The sequence below is a fragment of the Xiphophorus hellerii genome, chromosome 2, assembly GCF_003331165.1.
Source record: "Xiphophorus hellerii strain 12219 chromosome 2, Xiphophorus_hellerii-4.1, whole genome shotgun sequence".
In the NCBI taxonomy this organism is placed as follows: Eukaryota; Metazoa; Chordata; class Actinopteri; order Cyprinodontiformes; family Poeciliidae; genus Xiphophorus; species Xiphophorus hellerii.
Window position 1 is genome coordinate 3083843 of NC_045673.1, and position 19740 is coordinate 3103582.

Sequence of the window (19740 nt, forward strand, 5' to 3'; positions counted from 1 at the left end):
TGGTGACCTTCTTTTAAACAATTAGGTGAAGAAACGTCACATACTTTGCCCTGAAAAAGTATTACAGATATACCCCTACAGATTGTTTTTATTATTTTAGGCAGAATAACCGGAGTAAATGTAAAATGGAGTTTCCAAGTGATGACTTATGTATTGAAAGACGAATCTATCCAATCAACCTGACCGTTTGTGAAAATATTATTGCTTCCTTGTTACATCATGACTTAACTTTCATGAGCCACATTTACGGTCAGGTCTGATAAATCATGAAATCACCTGAGAACATGAAGTAGATACAATATCTCAAAAAGCAACCTATGACGTCATGGTATAAAAAAATTAGTGCTGTCAATCAAATTAAAGGGTTAAAAAACTAATATAAGGTTTCTCTAAGCAGCTCCTGTTTGGAGGTGTAGCATTACAAAACATGCCTATTAATTTTTTTGCACAAAATGATTCTTGGATAATGAGATTTTAGTTCTGCCTATTGTGAGCTCTTTTCAGAATGAATTGTTTTAGGCCCTCTGTCACTTTAAATATTATTAAGCTGCTGCTGGCCACGCCCCCAACTCAACATTTACACTTGCATATTAAAGTGACTAAAAACAAACGCACAACTATATAACCATGCACCTTCGAATGAAGAAAGTGGTTTCTGAATAATTAGTCAACAACAATTATTATTATTATTTCCAGCAGCCATTGTACCACCTGACCAGATGAACCGTGGTTCATCTGGTCAGTTGGGGTTGCTAGGTAACGATGCAGTGCCTGCTGATTTGTGACGTTACATTCTGGAGGTTTCTGAAAAATTTATTTTTCCTAACACCAAAAAACATGAACTTATCTCCAAAAAACAGTTGTGTGTTTTTGGACTATTTTTAGAAGCAGTAGAAAACCAAATGGAAGTACAAAGTTGCGCAAAAAGTGAGTTTTACATAATATGTCCCCTTTAAACTCCTCTGCTTGAGGCAGAGACTGACCCCCAGCCCAGAGGTGGTTGAGTCTCCTCCCGGCCACTTTACACTCACCAGTAAACCACTCCAGTTCAGACTGGAGGTGAAGCTAACAGAACTGCATCATCTGTGACAAGCAACAATAAGACCCTACAGTTCCCAAACCAGACAGCCTCTTCTGCACGCTGTCCGTGAATACCACAAACTGGATCGGTGACATAAGACAGCCCTGGAAGAGTCAATCAAAACATAAAACCAAATAAACACAGAACTGGGTCAGAGACAAAGTCAAGCTTCTCAGTTTAGATGCTGTAGAGAAAAAAGAGCATCGGAGAGGAAAGAGGACTCTGGACAACCAAAATAAACTGGAATAGTTCAAATAGTTTTCTGAATGCTTCAGCCATGTGAAATTTTAGAATAGACATGAGCGGTTGGCGTCATTCCTATACTATAAATGCTAGACTCCTCCAAGTCAGAGGGTGGGATATGGACTGTTAATGATTACAGAAAATTAAACTTTGTTTCTCCAAATGAACATTTATTAGCTTCTGAACCAATTGGCCGCTCATCTTGAACAGTAACAGCCTCTCTGGGCTTTAAATCCACCACTTTTCTCTAATTCTGCACATCACCAGTGAAATGAGGCGAGCACACTCAGGGGTCTGGAGTTAATCAACTTAATGCGCCATGTTGAGAAATATCAGTCTGAGAGGAAAGACTAATTCAGCAGCTGTGCACATACTATATGTCATCCAGGAACCAGACAGAAAACTTATCATCCCTTTCCAGGCTGGTTTAAATGTAATTTACGTTGCTGACTGTGTGTGAGTCCTTAGGCTTACAACGATGCTGCGCATAAAATAATGTTGACATGAGTGTTAGTGCAAGTTCAGCGCGGCGAGAAGTGGCTGCAGGGTGAACGACAAGCAGAAGCAGCACAGAGGGGTCAGCCGCGTGTCGAAGGAAAGGTCATGAAAGACAAATGGATAAGTCGAAACAATTACTGACCTTTGACTGACCTTTATAACTCAATTATCAAACAACCGAAGTTGTAGAAATTGACTGATAGCCTTCATAGTTACTTTGCTCACTGCAGTAGATGGAAAGAGGAAACATTTCTTACATCTATTGTTGTAACTGCAAGGGTGTGTCACACATTGTACAGCGTCTTGCAAAATTACAAAGAACTCTTTGACTTTTTCATGTTTCAGAGTTTCATAGAGAACATTAGCAAACAAACAAACAGCAGCATGAAGACTAAGGAACAGCTGAAAGGTCAGAGAGAATGTTGTGGATGGGGATTCACTGATCCACTTTTTTCACTTCTAGATACCGATACCCGAGGTTTATCGTCAGCCGATACCGATCCGATACAGAAAAACAGCTAAAACGTAAATGTTTTTCAAACACAGACATAAAAGCTCTGAATTGCAAATTTATTTGGTAACTCTGCACAAATACAGCTCACACATTAGCTTCACCAGCTTGGTCAAACGTAAACAGTTAGGAGTAAATCAGCCAATGTGAAATAAATGACAAAGAAACTGAAACTGATAAAAACAATGGATTTACTAAATTGGTAAAAATAAACTGCAACAGTTTCTTTCTATTGGTTCAGAAAGTGTGATTAGGAATTCTAAATATAATGTAAAATTAATAATAATCACTGATACCAGTGAAAAAGATCTAGAATATTGAAAAAGATCTAGAATCTTTTTTAATATCGGGACAGATACAGATATTAACAACGGAACGGTTCATTTGTTGTTAACTGGAGAAGTTTAAAGCAGATTTATGTTATAAAACAATAAGCTTTGAATATCAACCCTGTTTAATCCGTCATCTGGAAACAAAGAGAGAAGATGAACAAACTGCAGTCCACCCAAAGTGACAGACTGGAGCGAGGAGAGTGTTAATCAGAGGAACAGTCAACTAGACCGTAGTAATGCTGGAGGAGAGGATCTGTTGAATGGATGACTCATGAATCTGTTGTCATTGTTTGATTAATCTAAAAGTTATAAAAGGATGGCAATAAGAAAGCTACTGAAAAGTTTGACACAAGCTTGAAACTCAAACAGGAGGCAGAAGTTACTCTGGTCAGCTGAAAACAAAATGAAACTTCTTGGCTTCCATACAAAACAAATCATGAGTATATTTTTAAAGTTTTAAAGTTCAGACCTAAATTCTATTGAAAGATTCTCAGTAGGATTTACCAACAGCTTTTCTCCTCAATCTGACTGAGTTTGAAATATCTGGTAGAGAAATGGGAAAATGTTTCAGTCTCTAGATGTGCAAATCTAGCAGAGACGCATCTCAAACACTTACTGTCATATTGGCAGTGAAGGCTGGTTTAAGTAAGAATGGAGTTAGGCGGGTTGAATACATGTCTGCCACACTTAGCGGATTTACGCAAAATACCAATAATGCTACAAATGCTTTGCTCCGGACTCCATCTGTGATAGTTTAGTGTTTTTGACACATGATAAAGGAATATTCTTCACGCTTTTGCCACCTGAAAAGTCTCTGAAAATAAAATTCTTCTGATCTGACGTCAGAGGCCTGGATGGATTTCAGTGCTTGCAGCTTTAATTTATTCTCAATTCTCTTTTCAATTTAACTCCTCTTCCTTCTGTTGCATTAATGCTAAGAATGTGTGGGTTGTTTGATTGCCTTGTAATCTAATCATTGCCATTTCACTTTGTAAATTGAAACCTGTCTCGGCATCGAGTCGTCATTAATCCTGTCCACTCACGCTCACTGGGAGCAAACAGAGCCCGCCTGTGTAGGATGTGGTGCGTGTTTGCGTTCATTTTCATTCCATGAAACACACTGTGGTTGCAGATTAATGCCCAGTTGAGTCTCAGGAGGTAAAGAGTGCTTTCTGCTTCTCGTTTTCTTCGTCTCCTCCTGACCAGCTCGCCATATTCTTCTTCCTTTTCAAACCACAATCTAACCAATATTTCCCTCTAAAATCAATAGTTCTCATCAGCGAAGCTGTGTGTGCTCGTGTGTGTATTCCGTCTACCTTTTCTTACTCTGTCAACATATCTTCTCCCTCGAGCCTTTATCTTTTTCCTTTTGAAGTAACTGAGTGTCCGCTAGCCCTAAAAGAACATCACCAATCTAAAAATAAAAAAGCATTATATCCATTACGTTGGGAGGACGTTTGAGTGCGTATCGTGTTCATCTCTTCTCTCAGTCCGTACTTCAGGGTTCACCTCTGCTGATGGAGAGCATCAGTAATGTTTGGTTGTTTGGGAGAAGTGATTTGTTATGATTGCTTCCTCAGAGATTTTTAGAAGAAAACAGTGAGGCGTATAAGAGACGGATAAAACCTGATTGGTTGCGGAATCAGTTTGGGTCCTTTTACCCACTATTTAATTTTTAGTGATCAATATTTTTGCTTATGTTGATCTAAATTGATCTGTCACTATCTTTTTAAATTTGATCTTAAAGCTGCAGTGTGAAACTTGTTAAGAAATGTTTTTTCCATTTTTATTAAAACAGTCACCATGTCGGGTGAGACAGGTAAGCTGTGAAAAACCAAACTCCTCCACATCCTCCCAGTGCTACTGTTATGGTCTGCAAAAATGCAGACCCCAAAAACAATCAATCAGAGCCAGGAGGAGGATCTTAGCGCTGTCAATCAACCTCCTGTCTGCGGTGCTCAGTGTGCTAATAGCAGAGAAACAAGGAAAACCATTTATCTGTCATCTGTGGTTATGCTAATTAGCCTTAACATTCATGGTAGGTTATGATGACGTGAGTGATTTAAAAACAAAATAATTTAATATTAAAATTCAGTTCAACATTTAACAGGAAGCCAGTAAAGGCATCTAAACACAGGAGAGTGACTGTCTGCCTCTTCCTGGTTTGACCTGTTAGACTGATGGACAGAAGAAGGACTGAAATAAAGAGTCCTAATAATTCATTTGGGGGACATTAAGGTGGAAAAATATGCATTAAGCCTTCAATCTGCCTTGACTATGAAGAAATAATGATAATTGAGTTGGACGACGTTAAAAAGCAGTCAGACCACCCAGACTGCTGCTACTGGCCTGCAGACTGAACGATGCCTTACTGAAGGTGTTCACGACTCTGCAGACTAAACCTCTCCTGTTATTCCCGGTCTCTTGACCAGAGACCTTCAGCAAGTTCCCACTAATTGAGGGTTCAGGTTTAATACAGGAAGTCTGTAGCTACCAGCAACCATGTGTATCTTTGATTTGGGGAGGAAACTTCTGCACTATTTAAACTCAGAGAAACAAAACCAGGCCAGAAAGTCCAGCAGAAAATGTTTTCTTGGTTTTTTTGAGGGGAATGAGAAACTTGCCGTAGTGCTACCAACTACAACACAACGCCAGGCAGTTAGCATGACGAGAAACTACTGCTGGGTATTACTACTGTAGCTGTACGTGAGAGCAGCACTCCACACACTGCTGGAATGCATCTCTGCCCGGCTCTGTTCAGGATCATTTGATTTACAGTAAAAATAAAGGTGCACTTCCAGGGATATGCCATTACACAAGCAAACAGAATCATCTCATCCTCCCTGCCTTTCTTCCTCTCTTCTAAACAAGCAGCTGCTCGCTGTGCTCACTTGGCAAGGACATAATTTAGACATTCAGCTAGCTTAGCACCGACAGGAAAGGTAAATATGAATAATGCTTTGCACTTTAAACTTTAAAAACATTGTTCTCCTTCGTGAGAAATACAATAAAGATGATGAAGCTTTTTCAGGTAAGATCAGCTCATCTGGTTTAGCACTGAGCTGATATTCTAGGCGTGTTGTAGTGAAATTGATCTACAGCCAGCAGAATCCCTGAAAGAAGCACATTAACTACAGTTACAGTGACAGTAATGTAATAGGTGGGAGTGATATTATCACTGTTATGTAATGTTACCTATAAACCACCTGAGCCATAATATTCATCATCAGCATTCTGATGTCATGGAAAGTAGGTTAGACCACCCGGCGTCGTTCTCTCTGTTTTATCTGCATCACATCCACCAGCGTCTCTGGGATGTACAGCAAACAGAATGAAGTCATTTTGATTTTTGACTTTTTTTTTAGAAGGCTTTGACTGGACTAAAAAAATGAGTAGAAAAACAAAGAACATTTTTCAAAGAGCTTCAGAAAGTCTGCATAAATTTTGATCAAGACAATGCAGAAATATTACAGAGAAATCTGAAATACACATAAGTTTATGACATCATGTTATAACAGAATGAAAATACAATGTAACCATCATGTACACACAGGGCTGGGCGATAAGTTGATTTTATGGTTTTTGAAGATTTGATTTTTGGAAGATCTGAATTTTTTTCACCAATGCCCTCATTATGTCTCCACAACTCAGAGTAAAAACATCCACCATCTTGTTTTACAGCTTCTAGTTATTTGGATTTTGAATTCATGTCAACCCTGTGATATTTCTTTTTTTAAATATGAGAGTAAAGTCTTAATACAAGAAGACAGTCTTAGTAATACAAGAATAAAGTCATGTGACAATAAAATTTAAATAATGTGTTAATAAAGTCAGTTGATGTTGAATCTGCCTCTGCTCATAAAAGTCTAATATTTGGGTTTGTGTAAGTTTTGTGTTCAGAGTAGTTTGGTATCCGACCACGATTTGATCTTCTGCTGCAGTTTAACATTTCCCCTCTGTGTGTGTGCGTGCGTGTGTGTGTGTGTGTGTGCAGCTACCTCGACAGTCTAGATCGGATCGGTGCGGCCGACTACCAGCCCACAGAGCAGGACATCCTCCGGACCCGAGTGAAGACCACAGGCATTGTCGAGACGCACTTCACCTTCAAAAACCTTCACTTCAGGTTGGGATGACCCAGAGCGTGTCCACCTGTTCCCCACTCCACTCACACCGCAGAAACTCCAATCTGTAATTAATTAGATCCGATGGTTTAAACAAGTATCTATATTTATGATTCTCTGGCTCTTTAACGAGGTCAGATTCAATTAGAGCATGGAGCGGAGGGAGCGAGAGGCGAGGCGAGAAATGGAGTGGATGAGACTTTGTCATAATTCAGCTGCATATACTCTCATTTATAAAGCAACATGGAGAGTGGCAGGTTAGTAAACTGTTAAATGGCCATTATTTATCTGGATGGATGCATCATTACGTCCCATTCTTGCTGTTTTTATCAACAAATTAAAGCTACAGATGCACAGAGGCCGGTCACCATAACACATCCTCTTCCATATTTGAGCAAATATGGAAGAGAATTAGGGCTGCTGGAAAAATAGTAAAAATGGCAATAATGTCAGAATTCTGACATGTATCCTCGTAATTTTGACTTTAATCTTAGAATTTGGACTTTAATCTCAAAATTCAGAATTTGATCTCAGAATTCTGACTTTTGATCGCAGAAAATTAAAGTCACAATTCTTTTTTTTTTTTTTTGCAGTGGCCCTCATTCCTTTTTGTACAGAATGATTGTGATTAAAGATAATGTTTTGATTTTCAGACCATTTCAACTAATATAATAAAAATAAGAATACGTTTTAACTTCTAAAGAACATTTAACACTGGAATTGGAAAACATTTTAAATATCAAAATAGACATAAAAAACACTGAAACAACAATAAGTAGGATGGATAATAAAGTCTCTGTAACTAAAATTGCATTTCACAAAATATCATCATCATCATCAATATCATTGGGCTTTAACAGGGAAAACAGGCAGGTAGTGCAAACTAAATACTTCAAACTGGGTGTCAAATGTTTGCAGCATTTCTCAAAATATCGACTTTTCAAATATTTTAAAAAGGAGCGTTTCTTTATTGACTCATTTTAATTTGTCATGCAATTAGTTGATTTACTACGAAAGGCTTAGATGCATGTTTGTGCTGCTGGTCGAGGCTTTCCACTGAGCTGGTTGTGATGCGCCGTCGCTGCGTGTCTCTGAGAGGCACATCCTGCAGATTTCCAGCTGGGCTGCTATTATTGGTAGTCATGCGGGGAGTGGGAGGCTCCTCTGTTCCTGTAACGGGTGGGACCCGTCATCCTGCCTACCATTAGACCCGTCACACACACGGCTGGCTCCGTTTCTCTCCGGACTCAGGCCTCTCATTCCCTACACCACAAAAACACAACACAGTGAGGCTGGGTGGTTTTCTGCTGGGGCAAAATGACGTAATGGATAACATCTGTTGTTTAGACATTTTCCTCTAGGTTCAAACACTTCATAGTTTTAGCTATTCATCAGCAATCCAACCAGGTTTTGGTTTTTCCAGCTAAAAGTTGCAGGACTGCTAAGCTAAAAATCCCTGCACTATAAAAATAGTGTATATCTGTAAACGGTTTTACAAGAACATTTAAAATGAGGGGGAAAAAATAGTTATAATGAAATTAGAATTGCTCTATAATTCAGTTATTTTTGCAGAAAATAAATCATGGCAACAATTTTCTTCACAGCCTTGAATTTACTGAAGATTTTTTTCTCTTAACCACATACAGTCAAATATACACATTCAGGCTCAAATATATGCATACACCTCCATTAATGTTGCGTTTAATGGTTTGGCTTTTAAGTTTACTCTGAAAATTTTCACCAGGATTCTTGTTTGTGCCACTCCAGCAGCTCAATGTTTTAATGTGGAACATCTAACTGTGTCAAAGCATCAGATATACTGACCCTAACCATCAGCTTCAGATGAAGGCAGGTTAGTTAGGATTTCATGCTGGAACTCCTGTGTTGACTGAGACGCTCCCAACCGAGATCAAAGTCAGTAACACTTTATTATAACAATTAAACTTTAATTGTTATAATAAAAGTTAAACTTTAAAAATTATGTAGCTTTATGTTATTAAAGCTAAAGTTTAATCAGAAATACTTTTATAACAAATTTATGTCAGATCATGATTTCTTGGTTAATGACAAGTTGTAATAACGAAGACATTTTGAATAACTTTGTATTAAAAGAGTTATGATTTACTGAATGACACTTTATGAAAACAGTCATGAATATTCATGAAAACTTACTCATGTTCATGACAGGTGTTATGTCATGTTTATGACGGTGTCTTATTCACAACCCGTCAAATAAAGTGTTACCTCAAAGTCTCCAAAAGTCTCAAAAATCTTTAAACTCAACGGAAATTTGAAGCTGTCCAGATGGACAGGTCAACTGTGTTTTTATTCTATATTCTTCTTGTGTTTCAGTAATTCTGTCTTCTGCATTATTCATATTATTAGGATAGCTTAACTGTTTGCTTAATGGCATTTGTTGCTTTTGGAATTGCTGTCTTTTCTTGTTTAACAATTTACTGTTTTATTCTACTTCTCCAGCAGTTATTTGGATTTAGTTGATGTGCAACTTGCTAATGGAGAGTTAGCTACATGTTACTGACACTTTATGTACACATTGAAGCCTGTGTGTGTAATTATAATACACTTTTTTCACTCCAAGCTGAGCTGCCAAACCCTTCAGGTGTTTCAGTCCATTAATATATCTGCAGCACAGATAATCAGAGTGTAAACAGTTTCCAGAGTGGAACTCTACAATGGGAAGGTAGACAGTGTTGCACCTACACAACCTTTTATTTTGCTGTATTTGTTTGTGTCTCCTGTCCTGCAGGCTGTTTGATGTGGGAGGTCAGCGGTCGGAGAGGAAGAAATGGATCCACTGTTTTGAAGATGTGACGGCCATCATTTTCTGCGTGGCTCTGAGTGGATACGACCAGGTTCTGCATGAGGACGAAACCACGGTAAGAACCCGACGAATATTTTACTTATAGATGGCTGTTTTATCATTTATAAACGTGGTTTGAAGTCAAATAAATCCCCTTGAACCAAACAGCAGTTTGTAACTTGGTGAGTTGTAACAGCTTAAACACCTGACAAGTCAGAGCTTCTTATAGTATTATTATTTTTAATAGTTTATATGTTTTTATGTTAGCGACATGTAGCCCTATTTTCATCTGTGACAAACCTAAAAAATATAAATATTATTGGTTAATAACAAGGCTTATGTGAAAATGCTCCTGTATGTGGCTTATTCAGGAAGTCAGAAAAAAATTAAGGATTACATAAATGTGTTTAATAAATATTATTGAAAGGGGATTTTTGAAGCTGTCAATCTCACTAGTAACTTTACATTGTGCAATTAATTTATCTGAAAGATGAACATAAAGGTAAAAACTCAGATTTTCTATCCATATAGAAAAAAAGCAGCGTCTGCTGCTTTGTGAATGTCACTGTCAGATTTATTTGTATAGCACTTTAAAAACAGGTGTAAAGCTGCACCAAAGTGCTGTACAAGAACAACAATAACACAAATTGATAAAAACAGAGTATCAAAAACACTACTTCAAATAAATGCCAAAGAATAAAAATGAGTTTTGAGAAGCGATTTAAAATGATCCAGGCTGTGGGCAGATCTAATTTGGAGAGGTAAATTGTTCCATAGAATAGGAGCAACAACAGAAAAAGCCCGATCTCCTTTCTTCTTAAGTCGGGTCCGAGGAACTGTCAGTAACAGCTGATTATTTGATCGTAGGGTTCTGGACACAGACTGAAATTTTAAAAGGTCCCGAAGATAAAGGGGAGGTAACCCATTTAAAACTTTATAAGTTCATAAAAGAATCTTAAAATCTATTCGATAAGAGACGGGCAGCCAGTGTAAAGAGGCCAGTATGGGCCTTATATGGTCACGCTTCCTGGTTCCTGTAAGAAGCCGTGCTGCTGCGTTCTGGATCATTTGAAGTCGCTGCATCTGTGATTTATCCAGGCCTCTATATAAGGAATTGCAATAATCCGAACGAGCTTTAATTCAGTTATTCCAGAAGGAAAAGTTTCTGAAAATAGACGCGATGTGTGTTTTAAACGTAGAAAGTGTTGAGTAAGCCGACAGTAAACAGACGGCCTGTGGAAAGGCTTCAGACAGGAAAGGATAAATGTCTCCAGAATTTAGGAATAAGCATTTTGGTTACAGAGAACGCTTTAAAAAAATGATCAAAGTTCATTCAGAGCTGCAACAAGTCGTCTGATCACAGAGTAAACACCGCTCAAAATCCTTTTTACCTTAATGAGGATTTGCTGAGTATCTTGAAGGTAAAATATGTCATTATTGACCTAAAGCATCATAGTCTGCATTCAGAAATAATATTTGACCAATAAATCTCAGGATAATTTCAGCCCTTTGCCAATTTGTACCCTCATTTTTCACTAAACCAGTGATTCTCAAATCCTAAATCAGGCCCCAGTTCTGCTTTTCTAAACTTTCAAACCATAGAGCTGATACATGTTTGCCTCATTGTACACTCTGATATTGTAAACTGAATCCAAAATGTTCACATACTTTTACATTTTTCATTTGCAATACATTTGAAATATTCTCTTAGAAACTGAGGAATCTGTGCAGAATTTTTTTTTATTTATGTACAACAGGAAACAATGGACGTGTGAGGATTTTAGAAACGGCAACAAATAGATCAAGTTTCATTAAGGTCAAACACATAGTCAAGCCCCAAATTATTCACGCCCACGAAATCATCCAAAAGTTTAAAGTCACACAAACACAGGATCGTATTTTATTAAACAACATGCATACTTTGATAAAGTCAATGGGCAAAGCCGCCCAGATCTCCATGTGGTACATCTGAAATGATGCAAAAGGCTGTGAAAAACAAAAAAATTATTATTTATACTCCTGGCAGATAATGTGTAAGAGCTGTTATTTTTATACAATTCTCAATATCCTTTAATGGAATTACAAATAATACATGACCAGTTTTTTTATGTTTGATTTATTGTTTGCATTGAGTTAAAGTCCTTGACATTGGAAGGCCTCTTGGCCGAAACCCTAATCTTTTGCTCCATCCACAGATTCAAGCCGAGTGATATTAATTGTACTTTCTAGTTTGAAGAAGCATGTTTGTTAAATTAAAGGTTAACTTTAAGTAAAAATCTGTCAGTAGCTGCGTTTTCTTTACAAATGTGAGCAAAACTTTGTCAGTATTCCACTAATGTCGAAAAAACAAAATTTTGCAATTGCATTGTTTCTGTTAAAGAAACACAGTTAAAATCACATTTGAATAAGTTTGTTCATGCAATAAGTCATTTAAAAATAATGATTCACTCCATCATTCTCCCTCCACTTCCTGTTGCCGCCTTCATATTTTCTGCCAATAGCAACATCTTGTTGTTGATCATGTGACTCGTGAAGCGAATAAAGCATTTCCATTGCAGTTTTACAAAACACACTAATTTTGATACAGCAGAGAAACTACCTCAAGTTAGCGTGTTTCCATTAAACCAGTTTAGTTTTGTAGACCTAATTTGCACAGTTTTAAGGTGAATGGAAATGCCGCTAGTGCTGCGAATACGTTTTGAAGTCATTCGATGACATTTTAAACAGCAACGGAGAGAATCATCGTCTGCAGTCAGCATCACTAGAATCCCCAGGATTGGTTTGTAACCACACAGGGAGACACAATCCATCATGGAGGAAATAAACGGGGAACTTCATTGGCTCATTTAACGCACCCGTTTCTGTAATTGTTAGACGTCTGTAAACTGAGGCACTTGCAGTGAGACAAAACTGTGAAGTTTTCACAGAAACCCAGGGATGCTTTAAGCAGACCTGATCTTCATTCTGTTATCCATTTTTATTATCGCTAAGCTAGAAATGATGTAGGAGTTCTAATTGGCAGACAAATGTTTCTCCTCCTGGCTTCAACCTTCTCTCTGTTTTACTACCGAAAGCCTCCAGTTCAGCAAAAATATTCCACAATTAGGAAGAAAAAGCAAAGGACCTCCCAGTAATTGGACCGAAGAAGCAACACATAGCCCGATCCGGCAGCTCGTTAAACTCACTGCTCTGCTGGAGTTTTAATTAGCAAGCAACTTTTCTTAAAATTCTAATCTGCCTGTAATGGCAAGGAAGCAGTGGAAATCTGGATTTGAATCCATCTTCACTCCTGGTTATTATTCAGTGACCAGTCCTGATTCAGGTGTTTTCCAACCAGACAACTATACTGATTTGAAAATTATTTATTTTGGTTTCCATTTTTTTTACAAATAAATTCTGCATTTGTTTTCAGCCGTGTTCAGTCCGCTTTACTCCAGTCTGTTTGTCTAGAAAGTCCAGTTCGTTTGGTGAGTTGTGAATGCTAATCACACTCTGAAAACAGCAAACTCTGGTCCACCTAAAAACTTCAGTCTCAGTTCATTTGACGTGAACTCTGCTGCGGTTTGAATACATATGTGAACACAAAGTGAACCAGAGACCGCTCCAAAAGCAGGAAGTGGACTACAGTGCAAGGCATTCTGGGTAAATGCAACCTAAACACACGCAAAAGTGTGCAAGAAAAATGGTTTGTGGTCTTTTACCAAAGACAAAAAATAAAAAATCCTGTAATCTCTAAAATCTGATGCCACTAGATTTCTGTTTACATTTTGTGAAGAAGGAAATTACTCTCAGTGTCGTCTGATGTTTTCGTATCGTTTCCTTCAGTGGTCCTTGGTGCAACTCCACAGTTAGTTTTTGGTCTTGTGATGTGAGAACCTACCAGAGGACATGTTTGCTGTGTTCTTCACATGGCTTCTGGTAAACTGCGATGCCTTCGTAGAACAGTTGGATTTCTGATTCTGTTTGCTGGTTAAGCTGCACTGTATTTCATTTTTCAGAGAAAATGCAGCTGAATGCAAATGCAGACTTTTCAGATTTTCATTTCTAATAACATTTCTTCTACATCAGAATTTATACATGACTTTCACCTCTTCAGCTCCCAGTAAAACCCAGTGTAGCTTTTGGTCGTAACGTGACAAAATGTGAAGGAATTGACATGATATTACGAGACGCTGAACTTTTCAGGTTAACAGTTTCTCTTTCCCAAACCGGTTTGGGATCAGTTAAAAGAGATATCTTAAGACAGTAATAATCTATAAACCATTTAAATCTTGAACCAGAATGTTAGATTTTAGCACCATGAAGCTGATATAACCTGCTGTGGGAAGCAGAGCTGCAAGCTGTTAGCTGTGCTCAGCCTCCTGTCTCTGTATTTCAATAGTTGGACTCATAAAAGGAACATTTGCATGCAAACAGGCTGAACTTTAGTCAAAGGGAGGTGTATTGTTTTATAATGTCAAAACACCTGTGAAAGGACCTGTGGGTAAGTAACAGAGCTGATGTGTGTCACAGCACTGGAAAGCAAACACAAGCTGAATATTAACTTAGTGGATTAGTCATCTGCTGTGTAGAGCAAAAGTATTTGCCTCCTTACTGTATTAGATTAGACTTAGACAACAGTGAATTTTTTCACAAAATGTTGTTGCTTGGCTACCAGAGTGCAAAGGAAAAACACTAAAAACCATATAACTCTTGTGTTCTTGTTCTTAAGGTCTTAAGTGGAAAGTTTTGCTCACAAAAATCATTGTGTGCCTATTATATCAAAAACATAAAATGTTCAACATCTTTTTCAGAAATGATATTCACAAGATGAAGTTGTTAAAAATCTGTTTTTGAGTGAGACAAAACTTGTTAAAGATCTCTAGCTTATTCAGCAAACAGATTATTCTTTTTTTCCAACATAATTTGTGTATTATATATTTTAAAAAGAAAAAACTCATACAAATACATTGCACAGGTATGAGGTATGTGAGGAATATGATAGGCAGAAAGTTTTGAAGATAATAAGACCAAAAAATTCAGGTCACATCAGTATCACAAAAAAGGAGAAAAAATAATCTCATCTAAACTTACTTAGTTCATTTTAAGCCCTTTTTAGTACTTTAGTGACAAATATAAAAAAAGATGTCTTCCAATTTTTATAAAATTCTTACATATGTTAATTTATTGAATCTTATCCATTTTATGAATTTCTTTCATGATTCTGTTGTTGGAGGATCCTTATTTTACCATCAGATATTAACACCTTTTACTCCAGGAAAGTTTTGAGCTGCTTGGTTTATGTTTTCTCTGTTGGTAAAAACAGTAAAAGCTCCTGATAGGCTCCGCCTCCCAGCTTCTGACTGGTTTCCCATCGGTGTCTGTTGGTACAAACACGCCCTGCACCACTTACTCTCTGTCACTCCCTTCCTTCTTCTTCAGATGCGCATGTACTGTGTTTGGTCGTTGCTCCTCTTCATCGTGTTCTCTGAAATGACGACTGCTCGTTGTGAACGCTGCCTTCCTGCCCTGTGAACGCTCTCTCTGCAGCACCGGATGTGTGTTAGCATTAGCATGTCGGGTTGAGGAGGGGAGGGGAAGCGGACGCAGGGGGCGGGTCCCTTGCGTTTTTCTGTTCCTTCTCTAAGCTCCGCCCTGCAGCATCTCTGGCTCCTTCTACTCCTCTTGTCACTGTCGCCACCGACTGTCCTCTCTAACCAATCAGCTGTCAGATGCAGATGCTCCACCCACAGCCAGGTATGAAAATCTCCAAATAGGTCGACACACTCACTTTAGCAGCTGGAAGCAGGTCCTCTCTGTGTTTGCTGTTTCCTCTGTTTTATAGCTAGAGATGCACCGATCCCTTATTAATATCGGTATCGGTCCCGATATTGAAAAAAATTCTAGATCGGGTATCGACGACAATGTTCCCAATCCATAAGGGCAGATCTATTCAGTCTAATTCAATGCTTTATTATTTATTTTACATTATGTTTACAATTCCTAATTGCACTTCCTGAGCCATTTGAAAGATGATTTGTTGCAGTTTATTTTTACAAAGTAGTCACCCTGTTGTTTTTCAGTTTCAGTTTCTTCATTATTTATTTTACATTGGCTGTTTTACTCCTAATTGCACTGACCGAACAAATTAAAATTGTTTTTTCATTTTTGACCAAGCTTGTGATGCTGTTGGTGTATTTAAGTGAGCTGTACTGTAGCAGAATTATCGAATAAATTCCTAATTTAGTACATATATGTCTGCATTTAAAAAAAAAAAGAAAAAAGAAATGTTTTAAGTCAGTACAGCTGTTTTTCTATATCAGATCGGTCAACCTCAGATATTGGTATCGGAAATGAAAAGGTGCATCTCTATTAATAGATCTGTCTTCTTCCTTTTCCTTGTTTGTGAAACTCCAACAGTCGTTTCTCATGAATCTGGTCGATGGATCCCATCGATCTCTTTCTCCTCAAGTTAATATTGGATCAGAACCAGAGAGAAACTGCTTTCAGCTCACAGTTTGAAGGAATCTGTCTGTTTTTATTACTTGTTACATAAAAAAAATCACTGGAACAGCTAGTTAGTTTTCTCCTTAATCCACAATTTATTGTAATGCAATGTGAATAATTAGGTGGCAATGATTCACTGAAAACACAAATTAAGCATGATAAATTTTGTAAAAGGAAAAATAATCAAGTAAAATATTCTGGTTTTATGTAATAAACGAGGTTTGATACTTCTTAACCAAAGCAGCTGCAACATTAATTTAGCAGCTTTTACATCTGCTCTTCATGTTTCTACTTACATTAGAACCCTGTGGAGTTATCGTTGTGATCATTTAACTACATACAGTTCTGGTTTGATGCTTTGATTTGAACAAGGAGGACGACTTTCATGTTTTTATTTCCTCTTCTTCAACTTTAATTGGAGATATCTCTTAATAAGAGCCTCAAAATAAGTTTACATTCATATTACTGGGTCCTTGATAAGGTGGTGCAAATTTTATCATTTTTGTGAAATACTTGTTTGTTCTTAAATAATTAGAGTTATATTAACTTTTAAAAATAGTTAATATTTTTAATAGTTGATATTAAAAATATTAACAAAATGATTGCTTTCGTTTTGTTAGTTTTCTGTGGTGCATCCAGACCCCTAGCTTCAGTTTCTCCTAAATTATTCACTATAACAGGGTTTGATCACAAAAATGAGTTTCTTTTCATTTTTACAACCCTAAAACTTTTCTAAAAAGTTTTTTTTAAGCTCTTCACTAGTTGCTGGGCTGATTCATCTTCAGTTGACAAGTCAGGTTTAATCAAACTGTTGTCACATGAGGAAATTGTGCTCAGTAGCGCCCCTACAGGTGAAAAACTTCACAGGGTTTTAGTTTAACATGATGCGGTTAGAGCAGACTCTAACACACAGCTAACATCTCACCATGCATGGCTTCATTAAGCTCACTGCCAGTGAGTCTTACTAATCATTTCTGAATGTTGCATGCTGATAGAAAATGTTAACTCAAACTCAGATCACAAACTGTGGTTTTACGAGGAACTCCCCCAAACTTCTGTTCTGCTTTTTGGTTTTAGCTTTCATCACAGTTCCTCCTTTAGCTCAGATTATGTCGTTTGCACACGTCATGATATTCTGCAGTTTGGAGTTTTTTCTCATGGAGTTCTGTCCCGTTTGACATGTTCTGATCTCTCTCCTGCAGAACCGCATGCACGAGTCGCTCAAGCTCTTCGACTCTATTTGTAACAACAAGTGGTTTAACGACACTTCCATCATCCTCTTCCTTAACAAGAAGGACCTGTTCGAAAACAAGATCATCAAGTCTCCGCTGACCATCTGCTTCCCAGAATACACCGGTACATCCTTCACAGTGACTGTTTGAACTGGATTCTGGTTCAAACATTAGAAAGTCACCAACTTGTCTAACCTCTAAAAAACAGACAATCCCAATCTTTAGGCTTTTGCTCAACGTTTATTTTTTTCATATTCTACTGACATGAACCATCTTAGCATACGTTGGTTTATGAGCTCAAATAAGGAATCTGACTTCCATTTCACATGCTCAGCGTATAGATATTAATCAAAAATTTATGAGGAATAAAAATAAAAAATAAAAGGAACACATACGTAATATTACTTTGTTATAAAGACCAATAAAATCTGTTAATCAGGGGTTTAATTTATTTTTTTTTGACATTACTCCCTCATTATAATAAAAATCAAAAACTTTATCTAAAATCCTTTTTAAAAAAAAAAAAAAAGAAATCAGCTTTTAAGTTGCCTGCAGTTTTCAGTTTAAACCACTAGATGGCTCTCCATCCTGGAAACAAGACCTTTATTTCTTTATGGATTTTAATTTAATATTCCGGTTAATTTAAAACAGTTAGCCCACAATTTATTTGTAGATTTTTTTTGTTTTTGGATGCTAAAATAATTTTTCTTGATTACATGCACACATTTACAATAACATTAGTCCTAATAAATTAAGTCTCAGAAAGTGCAAAGAGCCCAAATGAAAAACAATCTACTTGAGTAGGTAATTGTGAGAAGTAACATTTTGCTAAATAATATACTTAAATTTCAATTATGGATTTTTCTGAAAGCAAAACCTTTATAAATTGAGATTAAATTAGAATTCTCTTTTTTTCTTACTTTTCTACAACTAATAAAAGTCGAGTAATCACAGTGGCCATTTTACACAAAAAGGAGGAAATATTCTGCTAAATTTTAGACAACAGAGCTGCAGGTTCATGTTATCAACCAAAACAGATCAACTGGGGACTATGAATCCTACCAGTGATGAGAGTTACAGAGAGTAAAAAAAGGAAAACAGCAGAAGAAAATGAAATCAGGGCTTCCAGGATCCAAACTACCAGGGCCTGAGTGTGTGTGAGACAAGAGAAAACACGAGACAAAACAACTAAACAAGAAAACGCCTGAGAGTGGGAGGAAAATCAGGAAGAAAAGAAACTGTGGGAAAAATGGGTACAGAAAGACAGAAAGCAGCAAGACTGTGAGAAAGAAGGGATTAGGATTCCAAAGCTGTCCCTTCCCCTCTTCATCCCTTCCCACTAGCCGGTCTCCGACCAACTTCCTGCCGGAGCAGACAGGCAGCGAGCGGCTGCTGATGGCTGAGAGCCACCGAGACGTCGGCAACGCTTGGACCAAAGATGACTCCAGTCCCTGAGGTCAGACTCATCCCAAAAGCATGAGAACAAAGGAAAGTGAGCCAAGAGCTGGCAGAAGGCGGCGCTCGCCCCAACAGCTAATTATGAACTGGACCTGAAAGGAGCCACAGTGGATTTGGCTCCGGCGTTAAACTGATCACCACACTCACTGTACAAATAATGGCTCCAGTGTTTTTAGCTTCAGGTTGTCAGAACTGTCAGACTTTCGTTCTGTAACTGCTGGTTTATCATAGTAATCCAGGAGAAAGCGGCGCACTGCGGCAACAATAACGGGACGTATTAATGTCCATCACTTTCCATTTATTGGAGCAAACTCACAGCTGCAGTTTGTCTCAGAAAGTTGTCCATGCATCACGTTTATTAAAGTGCGCTGGCAGTGAGCTCAGCACACCTCAGCACAATGTTTGCTGAGCTGAAGAGTCAAAGGTTTGGTTTTCAGAAAGAAAATCACAAAATAGCGCTGATGGAGGAAAAAACGGGGATAATGGGAAGTAGGAGGCGGCTAACAGATTTAAACGGTTCAGATGAAAAATGTGTTAAAAGCCGCATCGTAACCAAGGCTATTAAAGTTATCAAAAATAAACTAAATAATGAAATCTGAAACATTTTCATTAACAGAAATAAATAAAAACAGTAATTAATGGGGAAAACTAGCTGGAACTACTGTATGTTCTGCATATATTATGAAAATATGCTGAAATTAGAATTATAATACCTTTTGTTTTTGTGTTTATGGATTTATTCATTAGTTGTTCAAACTGATGTGGATTTGTTTTGTTTTTTCCGCACAAGCAGTTTACGTTAACTGTCAGGAAATGACAACACTCCTCCTCTTCCTGGCGGCGATTACACCAGTTCACAAAATGACGGCTAGTCTGAAAAATAGCGACAGCAAAAGTTGGGAAAAAATGCCAGAGCCAGTTTGTTGTTCAACAATAATCAACTACATTTTATGAAAA

General features: G+C 37.6%; 1 protein-coding gene across 2 annotated transcripts in view; it reads left to right on the forward strand.

The window, feature by feature from the left end:
* Nucleotides 1-19740, forward strand: part of LOC116730937 (guanine nucleotide-binding protein G(o) subunit alpha) — a 109559-nt gene that overhangs the window by 75012 nt on the left and 14807 nt on the right. The window contains exons 5-7 of one of the 2 annotated variants that reach the window (XM_032580520.1): nt 6660-6788; nt 9554-9683; nt 17296-17449. In XM_032580520.1, the coding sequence (XP_032436411.1) occupies nt 6660-6788; nt 9554-9683; nt 17296-17449 (413 nt within the window). The remainder of the gene's footprint in view (nt 1-6659; nt 6789-9553; nt 9684-17295; nt 17450-19740) is intronic. The other variant, XM_032580512.1, reaches the window with a different exon arrangement.